We start from the raw sequence: 14,298 nt of genomic DNA on the forward strand, positions 1-14,298 counted from the left end.
ACGAATTTAGTTTTATTTCATGCATATCGTTTAAATTGTGAACAATATTGGTGAAAGATAAACATAATCATTGCACTTAATAAACACTTTTAATCACTTCACTGCAGACAACATGGAACTATTTGTTTTAAGGCTTCGAATAAATCAACAGGATATTGGCGTGGCTCGGCCTCTGGCTGTGTGGCGTAACAGGATGTTGTCTGAAATATCTGGCATCAACATTTGTAAAACAATAATCAAATTTCATGTGTTTAATTCACATTTTAATGAAAGCGTATGATTCTGTATTGCTAAAAACACACAAATATATCTATTTCTTTTCAATGATAAGAAATTAGATCTGCATTTTAAAATTATTATTTTATAAAAAAAATCACAACTTGTCAGTGAACTCACGCCCAGTTCCAGGGTCCAACCGAAGGTAAATGTCACACCATCTTATGTTACGCTCTTCAGCACAGTCCTCGTATTAAAAAAGGTAATACATCAGTACCATATTAAATGGATGAAGGCTCGTGAACTGGTAAGAGTACTAGCCTGATACATCTTTCCCAGCTGTGTGTCGATGAGAGCCTTGGCTGCTCCTGGCTTGCTGCCTTTGCCCATCATCTTCAGGTTTTTCTGCTTGATTTTCAAGAGGTGTCTAACTTCTGCAAATTCAACACCATGAATAACGGATATTTTTTAACATCTTAGATCTATCTCAACAGAGTTCACAAAGCTTCTAAGGCTTGTTGACCCATACTCCTCAACATTTTGTTTTCTAGTGATAAGTAAAAACGGACACAGATATGCACTTAACTCAGTTGGTGGAATGAATGGAATATTTATTAAATCTCGTTTTGACGATAAAAATCATAAACTACATTCATATCGCTGATTATTCTTTTCAATTTGTTTTTCTAATTTTTAAGACAGAAATTGGTCCATATCTACGGGTTTGAACATAATATTCTTTCTGTTGTTGTTTATTTTGAGTGTTGTTGTTTACATCATTATTTTCACCATTTGCCATCATTATTTCTTCAAATATGCGATTAAAAAAGGTCTCTATGACAAATCGGCGTTTGTGTCCATTACTGCACTACAGATGACAACAAACGGCGCCCTGTGGAATATCTGGAACATGACAGCCCTTTTCTTCGGAGTATTGAAACAGGGCAACAGTAAGGTTCAAGAAATGAGCAATGGGGATCAACTCTTTCTGCAACATAATGAACAACATGAAGGCTGATGCTGGCATTGTATTTATTGTCATAATCAAATTATGCATAAATTCTAATAACACAACCACGAATTGGACTATATGAGACTGACGAGTTTGATAATAGTGCATATTGGAAACTTATCACTAGACGAAAGAAAAAGGACAGCGTCTAAAATATGTGAGGTGATAGTTGATGGAAAATACTGCAACAACCCCGGAAATACAGACAGTGGATAAATGCGATACTTTAAAGACCTCTGTATCTACCATCAGGCGCACTTTTTTAGCTGACAATCATTTGTATAATGTCCAAATAGAAATGAAAACCATTACATTAACAGAAAGCAGTGATATTATTATTATATCAGAAGATGATATTGCCACAGCCTTTAAAATGTGCAAGAATAATAAATCTTTTGAGTTTTGATTGTATTAACTTTGAAAGATCAAGAACACCGGAACTCTATTGTAATGTATGTTACCGTTTCTTATATAAAGATGGCCAAGTTTGGTTATTTTCAAGTATAAATCAAAAGGAATCACTACAACGTTATATTAAAACGGCAAAAAAGATAAGTTAGATCCCTATAATTACAGAGCGATATCATGCTCTACTGTTTTGATATTTTATGAAAACTTGACGGATTTTCATAGAACGATGCAACGCTGAAGTTTCGGCTTAAGATTTCATCATTAAAATACAAATTTCACACATGTAGACGCAGAAAATAGCGTAGTCTTTTATAGGCTACTAAATATTTTGATATATTTTCTGTCAAAACGGTTATTAAAAATGAACTTCACTTACTTGTTTGTATACATCGGTTGTGACTCATGTGAGGACCTTCTAAGTCACGTGATTCCACACCCATGCTGTTTTCGAATACACAAAAAGGTCACCAGTCTTTGATGGACACTTTCTCCAAGAAAATAAACACTGAAAGAAAGAAAAAGAAAATGACTTTAGTTTAGATTTTAGTGGTTCATTGATGATGCAGAACTAGCAGAATCTGTTAAATATACACACCTCGGAGTACTGTGTATTACATATATCGATCTTAGCGATTCTGTTGACATGGCTGTACAATTTTTTTTCGCACCTATATACACTGTACTTTCATATAAACTGCACGAACGCATTTGATCAATTTTCACTATCACTATTGCATTCATATTGTTTTCTTCACATCTTGATATGTTTTAAATAGGCTTATTAGTGTTATTATTTCTCTCTCTCTCTCTCTCTCTCTCTCTCTCTCTCTCTCTCAGACAGAACATTGCAACACCTGTCTGTAGATATTTGGTTTCAGGTTTCTACACAGGAACAATTGTAATGATTTTGAAATATAAAGCATTGTAAATCAATTAGTTCTTTTTAACTCTTTGGGTATTAATAACGTTGCAGCTTTCATAATTGTCTCACCATCGCTGAAATATAGGTCAGTCTAATGGAATGGCCCAATATAGTGGACTCGTCCAATCAGCTATCGAGGTGATAGAAAAATGCATGGTAAATTGGTATAACCTGATGGCAAGGGTAAATAAGGTCCCCGTCCCCCCAACCCCAACCACTTTAAGAAGATTAATTAGCGATATATAGAAGGTGTGCCAGTGATGTTAGGTATCTGTAGGTATTCGGTAAAGCTATGTATCGGGTCAGGTGTTGATTCTCGGATTGCATGTCGATGGAACTTCGTGGACATTGAGTACACACTAAGCCCTGCCCTAGAATACATCTTGATGTGCATCTGCGACTCTTAAAAGGTAGAGTGTCTAGTGATTGTTGTTACTGCTGCCCAGACTACCAAACACATTCTCTCGATAGGGAGTTTGTATTTAAGGCACGATATGCGCGGCGTTAAAAGTCGCGGAGTGAAAGCTCCACTTTGTGAGAGTCAAAAAGGAAAAAGTCACATAATGAACAAGCCACTGAAGACGGTATGCATCTAAGCGCTGGTTGACTTTCAACAATTCAAGTGATTATTTGTGATTCTTTTTTGTTAGTGTTTGACCTGATTCCCATCGGTTATGGTAAAATCTGGTTTGAAGTCAAATTATTTTTAAAATCAATTTTCCAAAAGTTCTGATCAAAAAGACAAAATATGATATTTTCTTTATTAGTCATACGTTCTTAGGCCGCTCGGTAAAATAGCCACATGTTACACAATTGTATATTGATGCACACAGAAACAAAATAAGAGGATGAGCTGTTATAAGTATTTAAAACATTATCTTGTATGCTTCGACGGATTAAATACAGTATTTTAGACTTTAGTAGTTCTACAAACTTATCCATGGATGAATTGTTTATTGTTTATTGTTTACCTATATTGATGCATATAGAAACAAAATATTAGGATGAGCTGTCATATAAATTAAGATATGTGTTGCAGTGGCGGACCCAGGACTTTCTAAATGGTGGTGCACAACTAATTATAAACATATCAAACTTTATTGAATGCATTATTTTAATCATATAATGACATTTGTATTCACTGTGAATAATGTTTGGCAGATCAATTGAATTAAAAAGATATCATTTACTGAGATAAACCTTTCTAAAAAAACAAAGATATCTAACCGTTTTGGGGAATCGAACCACTCGTCTACCTGAGACACACGTATTAATGCCTTAAAATTAGTGCTTTATAAACCTACAGTATATTGATTGCACTCAACGATACTGTAGGTACTTCTGATGTCATTGTTATAAATTTAAGTTAACTGAAGTAGAAACAACTTGACAACAAATTCCAAAAAGGGTTTCAAATAAATTATTATGTATTAATTTACGAAGGCTCTAGTATAATTCTTATATAAAATTTAAATTGTGACAAAACAACTTATTTGTACAGTTAAATCAATAGATGTGCCCCAAAAATACATTACTTGCCAGCCCACTGGGGGGGGGGCACGGACCCTATGTGCCCCCCGGTAGATCCGCCACTGCGTTGATATGTTTCGACGGATACAATAGTTCAGACTGTAGTAGTTCTACAATCGTACGCATAAATGTATTGTTGTTGTTTTTTATTATTTAAATGTCAATCTGTCAGGCATGCCTAGCTATATTGGAACCGCCAAGTGAGTGCACTTATCTGCTGATAGCACCATAGCAACAATGTAATGTTAGAATTGTTAATAGATATATAGGTGAGGTCGTTTCTGGTCGACAAATTTATTTAAATATTTGAACAAGTTGAAATGCATTTGATGATCACGCTACCGTCTATTTGTTTTGTTTCCTTCGATCATATAAATATGAAATGAAATTGCGCGAGCATGTTTAGTAGTTACCGTAAACAGTTTAAATCGTATGGTATTTATAAAAGGATTTATAAAATAAGTGTGTTCATAAAATTATAAATGAAACGTTTTAAGCGTCGATGGAAAAAAACCTAGAGCGTCAAAATGGTACGTTGGTATTGTTTTTGTTAAAGTAATCATATATCCTTCGAAATACTGCCTTATACAACGTCAGTATCGGGACTATTTAGAAATGACATGGTTATTAAAGCCTATTAAGTTAAAAAAAAAAAGAAATTCAATGTATTATGTTTCTAGTATTTTAATTATACTATTGTCGTTTTAATTCATTATTCAAGTATGGTGGAGAACGCTTATCTTACTAAAAAGGTCGCAAAATAATGCATAACGTCATATACGTATAATAAAAGTTTTTATATTAATGTTATATTTATTTTAGAGAGTTAAAAAACACGTGTTCCGTGTCCATTTGCTTCGTGTCTTCATATGGATGACACTATTTCTATTATAATGTACAGAACGCACATTTAATCGAACGTTTTCTTTGTAAGTGTGTGTTTGATGAAAAGTTACAGTAGCTTTCTCCTCAACTTTACATTAAGTTATAAGATAGTGATAAACATAAGATAATAATAAACATAAACAAGAGAAAAACTTCAAATTCGGTTGACGGGCTCATTAAAAAAAACATATTATGTAAACAAAACCGTGGGAACTAGGTCAATGACTTGACAACTAGATAACATATCACTTAAACAAGATCAGTGAAGTTGTACAATGAACAATAGTCTAAAACAAAAGCTAATAGGAAAATCCTTCCGATAGACATATAGATAAAACTCATTCGTATTTAATGTATTCAATGGGACCAATTATAGAAGTTTTACACCGACAGCGTGTTCCACTGACTATAAAAGTGTGCTATGTAGCTACATGTACATTAGGAAGAGACGCATTGGAGAAATCCAAGTGTGTGTTTTTTTAAATGATATCATTTTTCAATTTAAAACTGCTGTCGAGTTAAACAATGTTCCATTAAATATAATATCAAATAACGCTGTGTAATTGTAATCTTTGCTATATCAATATATACCATATTAATATGTTGCTTGGTTGACGTTTACAAACTTATGCTCATTTATGGTTTATTTATTACATTTGTTAAACTAATAACGCAGGTTGAACATACAGGCCTTTAATCCTGACGGACTTCAGCACGTAGAAGACGATGAATTTATCATTTGACTTCAACGAGTCTGCTGGTCCCAAGCCCAGAAGAAAGAGGAAGGTACGTTATTCTAGTACTTTATCAAACTATTTTTGCGTTCCTTGTCGAACTGTTGTTATACTAATACTGATATATCAGGTAAACTAACTTCAGGCAAAATGTGACAATACTTGGTTTTAATTTCTTACGGTAAATTCATTAATACGTAAATTATGCCTGTTGTTTAATGTTTCTATAATTCTTCCCGTTGACGTGTTAAACAAACAACGGAACAAATTTACTGATTTCGGTTTTTGTGAAAGGTGATATCTACAGAGTGTGTTATTTTTTCAGGGGTTCGGTAAATGCAATAGTATTGATTTAAAGCTTCATGCTGTTATTTGCATAATAGCCAACATCATCCTAGCCTTTGCTTTCCTAGTGCTTATAATAGTATGGGTTGTTGTAAGAGCTCCTTTAACTATGCCCAAAGAAAGCTTAACTTGCATCCCTTGCGACTTAATGAAGACAAATGCTATCACAAACCCAGGCCCAGAACCTGCTGGTCGTTCTGCTATCAAACAAAGAGACGATGGGATGTGTTGTGGACCTGTCGAAAGGATAACTCAGATGTTGTTTCAGAAGGTAAATCTTAAAGGACATTGTTCAGCAGATCAAATATACCAGACCTACGCAAATGGAACAATGACAGCTTGAGAAACAGATTTTTAAAAGTTACTCAAAACATTTTTCTTATATTTAAAACAGTATATGGAGCGACGCATTTAACAACAACACTTGTTATGTGTAACACAATGCAAAGCTTTATATAAGTAACAATTACGAGGAATTATATGAGTATGAATATCATTTTGATTTCACTCGTCTTGAATCTCAAACCCAGAAATAAATACCTACTTGTTGATATGTGTCTTACTTGTTTGATTTAGACATACACTTTAATTTACTACCATTTAGGAAATGACAGCTCAGTTTCAAAACAGCATTTCCAGTCGAAGTAGGTATGAGTTATGCTTTTCTGTTAATGAATGTAAACGCGGAGCAATAAGAATGTTATTTATTAAGTAATAAGTCACAAAATATATTTTCTCATTTCATTTTGATATGTTTACATACTACAGGTCTGCTTGACATAATAGAAGATTATGTTGACTGTGAAAGAGAAACAAACGACAAGAAGCCCATTGCTAAAGTAGTTGGGGTTGTGGAGTTCAAAACTAGCTACATTGTTGATGGTAAGAACAGTTAACATTATGTATCGTTTGGTTTGTGTGGTAGAAAAACTCGCTGATATAATATGTAATCGTATTTTAATTCAAGGTCATTACAAGGTCCTATGGAATAAAAACGGGAGAACCTTTTACGTGAACAATTGCATCCACTTGGAACTCGAAGGTGAGATATTTGTCCGGAAGGCTGGCTACTACATCGTTTCCTCGCAGCTGAATCTACGGCGACAAAAGGAGGCAAGCACATCGATGAATGAAACCAGACCAACGACGTTCAGTCATCATGTAGATCTCCTTTCACACAAATTTGGCACAACGGGGAGCTTGATGCAAACAAAGAATTCAATTGCAAGAAATAGTGTATTCTTCACAAGTTTCCTGTCAGCGGTCTTCAAGCTGAACAAGAATGACAGGCTGTCTGTGTCTGTATCTCACCCTGAATTGTTAGACATTAACAATCCCGATGATCATTTCCTGGTTTATTACACTTATGATCAGCCCAACTAAAATGCAATTCATTTTGTATTTGGCCTTCCACAGTGCAAAAGTCGTTTGAAGAACCAAAGCATTTAATGTTTAAAAAAAAATACGAAATAAGAGTATCAATGAAAAAACATTTGCATTTTTTTTCAAAAATGTCTGTACAAACCGCAAATGTTTTTGAGTAAAAACTTGCAATATTACCCTATCAATATTGTATTGCGAGTTTGTTGTGATTGCAGCTATTTTAAGATAGATATTATTGCAAACAGAAAATAAATTTAACCACTATATTTCACCATTCGGTTGATATCTTCGTTATTTGAAAATATATCATTAAAAATCCTCATAACATTATATATTTGGACGTCTAGAGCATTTTGTCAAAAAGCTTGACTTTTATGTCAAAAGGCATTTTCCGTAAAAATGCAAATGCTTTTTTTTATACAAAATCTGATAAAAACTGTTTCATAAAAGTCTCGCAAAGGATGTTTGTTTATCTTTAATATTGATCCTCAAAAATTAATGAGGCATGAACTTTTGAAACATATTATTTTTTGCCTTCCTCACCCACTTTTGTACTGTGGCAGGCCCTTAAATTCATTAATTGAAAGATAGCAAAGTAGTTCAAATGTTGCCTGATTAACCTCACAAGCATTGCGAGTTCATGCTTAATGATTTATTAAGGTGAGGGTGAGGTAATGAAGGTAAACATTATGAATATTTCGCCATTGCTGAATTCATCCATAATGCCTATAATATCTGTAATCATTGTTTAGTTTTCACAATCTGTAGACACACATTTTTTATTTGTGCTATGTTGATTGTGTTTGTGTGTGTTTTTTCAATGAAATGTTGATATACATACATGTTCAAAATCTGTTATCAGCCAAACAATGGCTATTTTGGTCAAAGTTTGAGCTTTATTTATACCTATTACCTTAGGCCAAAGAAATAGGTCGTCTTTCTGGTCACGGGCCTCAAAATCCACAGGATCGGTAGGTAGGGAGTTCTTAAATAATTCTTTGAATCGAAATCTTCAAATATTGTCCGCCAACATTAGCACATAGGCTTATTACCTCCCTTTTCTTGAAATAAATTTATTTTTTAATTCATTTGACTATTTTATGAAAACAATAGTGAGAGTATGAGTTTTTGTTTATTAAGGATGTGCATGTTGTGGATACCGTCGGACACAGAAATAATACCTTGTATAGAAATAAGATATTATATATACAGAAAAACATATCATTTTAGTACATGACATAATTCTAATCTAAGAAGTTACTGTCTCTTACAACATATACACGAGATATTTTAATTGGGTTATAGTACTTATTTAATTGCATGTTTTGTGATACGTTTATAGCTAATTAAACTCTGTGATATTTTTGTGCAATACATAAAAGCTCTCTGTGATAAAAGATTTACATTTATTTATATACATACTATGATGTGCATATTTTGGGAACACATATCAAAGCGATAGTGTACAGCTTGTATTAGAACGACTCCCCTTATGCATCTATTTTTCTTTTTTGTGTCAGATATCTGAATTTGTATTGCCATATGTTATATAAAAGTGTTGTTTGTTTTATTATTATGAATATACAGAGGATATTTGTTAATTTCAGTGTAAGATTGTAATTTATTTCACGAGTGTCATGGAAAACATATTCTCACGAGTGGCGAAGCCAAGAGTGAAAATATAGTTTTTATATGATCACGAGTGAAATGAAATACGATCTTACTCTGAAATAAACAACTTTTCTGTTTCTTTTATGCTTATTGTTGGAGTTTTATTAGTTTTTTTTTAAATTTATTTCTTAATTACTTCCTTTTGAAAAGGGTGTTATTTACGCCGCTACCCGTGGGGCACCCCTCACGCAAAATTATAGCTGTCAACTTTTCTTTTTCCGGTTTGTTTAGAAAAAGTTCTCTGCTATTCATTCTTATAGTTTATTATTCGCTCAAGTTTTGTGAGTGCACACATGTTCCAGAAAAATAACGAAAACACTTTTATTTTAAGCGGGGCATGAATACATAACCAAATTACTACGCCGCCTTTTAATGAATGAAAATTTGATCAAACTGATATTTTCACTGTTGTTATTTCACTGATAAAACCCCATATTTCATCGAAAAGCATGAAAGAAATATATATCATAGGCATGAACTGGTAAGAGTCCTTTTTCTCTGCAAGATTCATAGTCTGATTGGTTTGAGAAATATCCCAAAGTGTTGGTCAATATCTGCATTAACCAAGTGTAATATCTGATCCTGGTATACATAACTTGTTTTTCAATCTGTGAAGCCTACCAGTGGATACCACATATGGTTTACAGTGTAAGAGTGGTGCAGACCATGATCAAAATGTGCATATATGATTACATACCGATACGAGTTGACACTAAGTATGCCAAAACAAGGAAATAAATAACTAAGCTGCATGATAAAAGAGCCTTGACATTACATTTGTTTAGTTTGAGGTCTAGTGAAACACACATCTCCATAACGCCAGTGTATTGTTATTCTATTATGTTATTATAACAAGAAAAAATATGATCTTGGTTTTAAAAAATGTAAAAATAATTACAGAATCTAGCATTTATTTGAGCGTTCGACGCTTTTAAATAAGAAACCAGGGGCCTCGTATTGAAATAAATATTTTGCAGTATTTTAAAACATTCATGTTTATAAACCGCCATTATATATAGTTCTGAATATGCACTATTTAGTTACTAAAATTCACTTTTAAATGTCTAGTTTGAGGTTGTATGGTTAATTTGACCACAGATTCGTAAATATTTTTTTTTTAACTTTTTAAATATAATTTTAAAACAAAAGTAAAGCCAGGTCTTCTTCTTAGCAGGTTGAACCTTTGCACCAGGCAAAGGGAGTTTGAAGGGATTTATAGTTTTTATACTTGAATTCCTGCAGATGGATTTTACATATGTAAATAATGAAGAACATACCTAGGTTTTTATATAGTATATATGCACTGTGCTGTTTGTGGAGTTTCGTGCTGTTGTTCCATGTTTCTTGTTTGTGATTTTTTTTGTGTTATGTCTTTGGCGTTTACCCAGTGCCATTAAACGAGGATTATGATTAAACTTTTGGCTACTGAGCTTGTTTCTGTAGTTTTTCACATAAGTATTTATAGAAATGAAAAATAAAGAGTTATCTTAAGGGGGGAATTGCATAAATTTGTAAGTGACTTCTCGGAGTAGCATGGCATTTTCTTCTTTTTATTAACACATGAAAGTGAATCAGAGCATGGTTATACCATTTTCGACTATTGGCAACTTTTCATCTCTACACAAGTGGAACTTTCTACCCGTATGTGGTGTTGGGTTCGTGTCTGGAAGCACTATATCTCGTTGTCATTTCATATGAAAATGGGTCAACTGACTATTTAACTTGTTGAAATTTATTAAGTTGTCTCTCACCTGCATTATAAGTGGTGCAGCCATCTTGGAATGTTTTGGAGAACAGAAAAAAGACACTTTTTCAGAACTTACACAATATTTCGACTTCCGTTGAATTAGTTTTCAAAAGCATTGGATAAACCAAAAATAATTGTTTGCAAATCAGTCCTAAAGCAATTGCTTCCAGAAAAATACCTCTTTTTGATATATTGTATGTACAAAGACTATCAATTGCTTATATACAGGTATGAAAGTATGAAACAAGGGTTATTTGATAACGAAAAGTCATGGTATATGGAAAAAATACTGTCAAGAGGCTTGATATTTATATCGCGATGGGAATAATTACGTTCTGCGGCATAGGCGTACCCTCAGTACATGTCGTGTCCCTATACTAATATAAGATGTAACACAATTAATACAATTGTTTTAATTGACCGAAAAGGATGAATACATATCGAGAACAATGGTTCTCATGAAGGATACCGTGTTTAATTTGAAAGAAAGGTGCATATTACATGGTATTTCTACCTTATGAGATGATAATTAATCTCTGACAATCTTTTGAAGCCCACCGGTCATTTAATCTATGTTTTTTACCGACTGGCTATAATACAAGCACTGACGGTGCTGGACGGCTGGAGCGACGATTCCTTCTATTGGATACTCGCTCGTTGGCTCCCACAAAACTCAATCACTCACTCATCATTGAGCTAACTTAAGCTTAGCAGTAAAGAAGGGAGATAATTGCACTGAATTAATTATGTATTATACATCTGAGTTCCCTCCCCTGTAATACCTTATTTTTAGAATTGTTATGCAATCTTATCCCCTTGAGGTCAAACTCAGAACTGCCAGGAGTTTTCCAGTTTATAGGAGTTATCCCTTTCATATCCGTGTTTTATAAGTGTATCAACTGTTATACACGCAAAATATTACACACTCTTACTTTTAACCACACATGAACTTATTTTGTAAATCAAACATAAGTCCAGGTATGATTCATGAATTGGTTTTCAATGAAATCTGGTTCATTCTAGTTCACACATGGACTCAGTTGAATTGTTGCGGTCTATTACTAAAAATACGGTAGGGTCGGCGCCTATTTCGTAGGTAGAGTCGGGTAACCCAAACCAAATGCAATTTAGGCATTTGTTTTGTAACCACGCCCCCCGGACCTGGAATAGCCGGGGAAATGAACCGTGTTTTACCTTCAAGGTGCCCCACAGTGCCGGGTGAAGGAGGTGGATTTACCCGGGGTTGGCTGGACCGAAAGTCCCCGCTATTTCCCGGACCTGGTGGGGGGGGGGTACAATTGACTAGTGCATAACACATACAGTATAAAAATAGCATAAGTTAAATTAGAAAATAAAACCTTTTATACGTAAAATGACTATTTTAATTTTCTCAATTCTTTGTGCTTATCCACTGTCTTCTTTGATCGAGTTGTAGTAAATTGGCCTGTTATTAAATTGGCATGTTTCTTACGGTCATTGAAGCTATATAGGCCATCATGTTATTCTTTTTTAAGGCACGGACCTATAAACCATATATAGGTTCGTGGTCAAGGCGAGGTTATGAAAGGGAAACATCTTTATTCCACCACCTGTTTTAATATAATGACTTGTGCCACATTTGCAGAATTGTTTGATACTGCTTTAAATATTTTGTCCCGCAATTCAATCCACAGTATCTTTTTTTGAAATGTTCTCTGTGTTATTTACATTTTCAACCTTTCTGCAATGTCAAAGTCACTACAATTTTATCATGTGCTTCAAGAGATTCAAATTAAGACCTGACCAAATATTTGGAAATGCTCAAATGATGAATTACTAGTCTAAAATGTTGTTTTTTTTTGTGATGGTAAGTTACGGAATGAATACAATAGTTTTCCTTTTGGTCCTCAAATAATTGCACGTTACTAAGAGGAATGTTGTCTTTACAATATATCCACGTTTAAATTGAAGTTAATAGTAAACCACTGAATCTCATCGCCATTTGTTAAATATCAAAACAAATTTGCTTGTGATACAATCAAAACCTTTTCATTTATAACTGAGAACCTTTGTTTGCAATTAAAAAGCATTTCTTGACATAATTGTATGATAAATTTGTTAAGAAATAAACTTTTTTATTATTATTTTTTAATTTTTCGCTCTTCGCTCGCCTCTGATTTATCGTAAATTCTAAAAAAAAGGTTGTTGTTTTTTTCGCTCGCTCGCTCCTACTTTTTTTGGCAAAATCCGTAGAACAAATGATCAATTTGTTGTGGCCTTATCAGCAAAACACTACTTGAAACCTGTACATCAAAAATCCAAAGAATTACGTGGTGCCTGGCTGATACGATCTTTAATGGTATCAAACTAAACTAAACTACCTTTGTGGAAAGAAACTCCGACAATTATTAGCCTCACCGCACGTAAAGCACTGGTAAGTAATTCGATAATAAACTCTATATACACAAATACATACATTTTAACGTCCTGTTCGGAGTTTGAATCAAAATCATTTACTGCTCTTTGCGCGCTCCCTTGTATCAAAGTGATTTTTGTAAACGTTCTGGCGGTTTATATACGTTGAATCACATGACTAATCAATACTGCTGGGTGTATAAGGATTACATTTAATAGTTGTCATATTAGGGCCAATCCAATAAGTAAACACCGTAAATAACACGGTTCGTAGTATTTAAAACTTCGTAGATTCATAAATATATTTAACTCAAATACAAACGATATCATATATTTACTTTAACTATTCAATCCACTTTAAAACACGAATACTTAGTGACTATCTTACAGTTTAAATATAGACAGTACGAACCCTTGCTTTAAAGAAAAATAATACGTGGAATATTCAATTTGAACGAAACACAAATAATTTATTTGCTTAGTGTGAACTAAATTTTATAAAACTTTTGGTGTGTTCCATTGACAGTCAGAATATACGTTTAGTTCATTAACGCTGAGTTTTCGCTTGAACCGAATAATCTTGTATCAAATTTAGGTCTCACAGTATGCATTTAAATTAATGTATATATTTTTAACGGTGTTGGATACATGGACTGTGTCTGCAGGGTTCATTTGTAGTTTTACTCACCAATCCAAAAATAAATGAAATATGATTTTCAAAGCAAATACTGATAATTACGCAGGCCAATTCGACACAGCTCATGTTTTTGTCAGTGCGAGATGCACTCTTACTCCCAAAAAAGATTTACCACAATTGATACAATTGTTTAAAAATACCATAAGGGTGAATAAATGTTGACAACAATGGTTCTTATGAAGGATACCGAGTTTAATTTGACAGAAAGGTGCAGGTATTTCTACCGTCTGAAACGAAAGTAGATCACAGAAAATCTTTTTACAGCACCCATCATTTATTTTATATTTGTGCGTTTTCAGCAACTAAATATACGGTTACAATCTTGTTATCAGTATTTTTTTCCATATATGC

At 33.5% G+C, this 14,298-nt stretch overlaps 1 protein-coding gene and 1 long non-coding RNA gene across 4 annotated transcripts; one reads left to right on the forward strand and one right to left on the reverse strand.

The window, feature by feature from the left end:
- Window positions 1–428: 428 nt before the first annotated feature.
- Window positions 429–13,363, reverse strand: LOC128224582 (uncharacterized). The gene is made up of 3 exons (XR_008259500.1): window positions 13,312–13,363; window positions 2,016–2,144; window positions 429–650 (listed from the first exon to the last, which is right to left on the reverse strand). It is a non-coding gene; the product is annotated as an uncharacterized LOC128224582 (long non-coding RNA).
- On the forward strand, window positions 4,488–7,762 carry LOC128224581 (uncharacterized). 3 transcript variants are annotated; one of them, XM_052934488.1, is made up of 6 exons: window positions 4,488–4,621; window positions 5,653–5,762; window positions 6,036–6,326; window positions 6,660–6,699; window positions 6,824–6,937; window positions 7,023–7,758. In XM_052934488.1, the coding sequence occupies exons 2-6, from the start codon at window positions 5,703–5,705 to the stop codon at window positions 7,436–7,438; spliced, it is 921 nt and encodes a 306-aa protein (XP_052790448.1). In that variant the 5' UTR covers window positions 4,488–4,621; window positions 5,653–5,702; the 3' UTR covers window positions 7,439–7,758. The 3 variants fall into 3 exon arrangements, with proteins under 3 accessions (XP_052790448.1, XP_052790450.1, XP_052790449.1); XM_052934490.1 differs by having other exon boundaries at window positions 6,124–6,326; window positions 7,023–7,756; XM_052934489.1 differs by lacking the exon at window positions 6,824–6,937 and having other exon boundaries at window positions 7,023–7,762.
- Window positions 13,364–14,298: the final 935 nt, after the last annotated feature.

Source organism: Mya arenaria, chromosome 17, assembly GCF_026914265.1.
Source record: "Mya arenaria isolate MELC-2E11 chromosome 17, ASM2691426v1".
NCBI lineage: Eukaryota > Metazoa > Mollusca > Bivalvia > Myida > Myidae > Mya > Mya arenaria.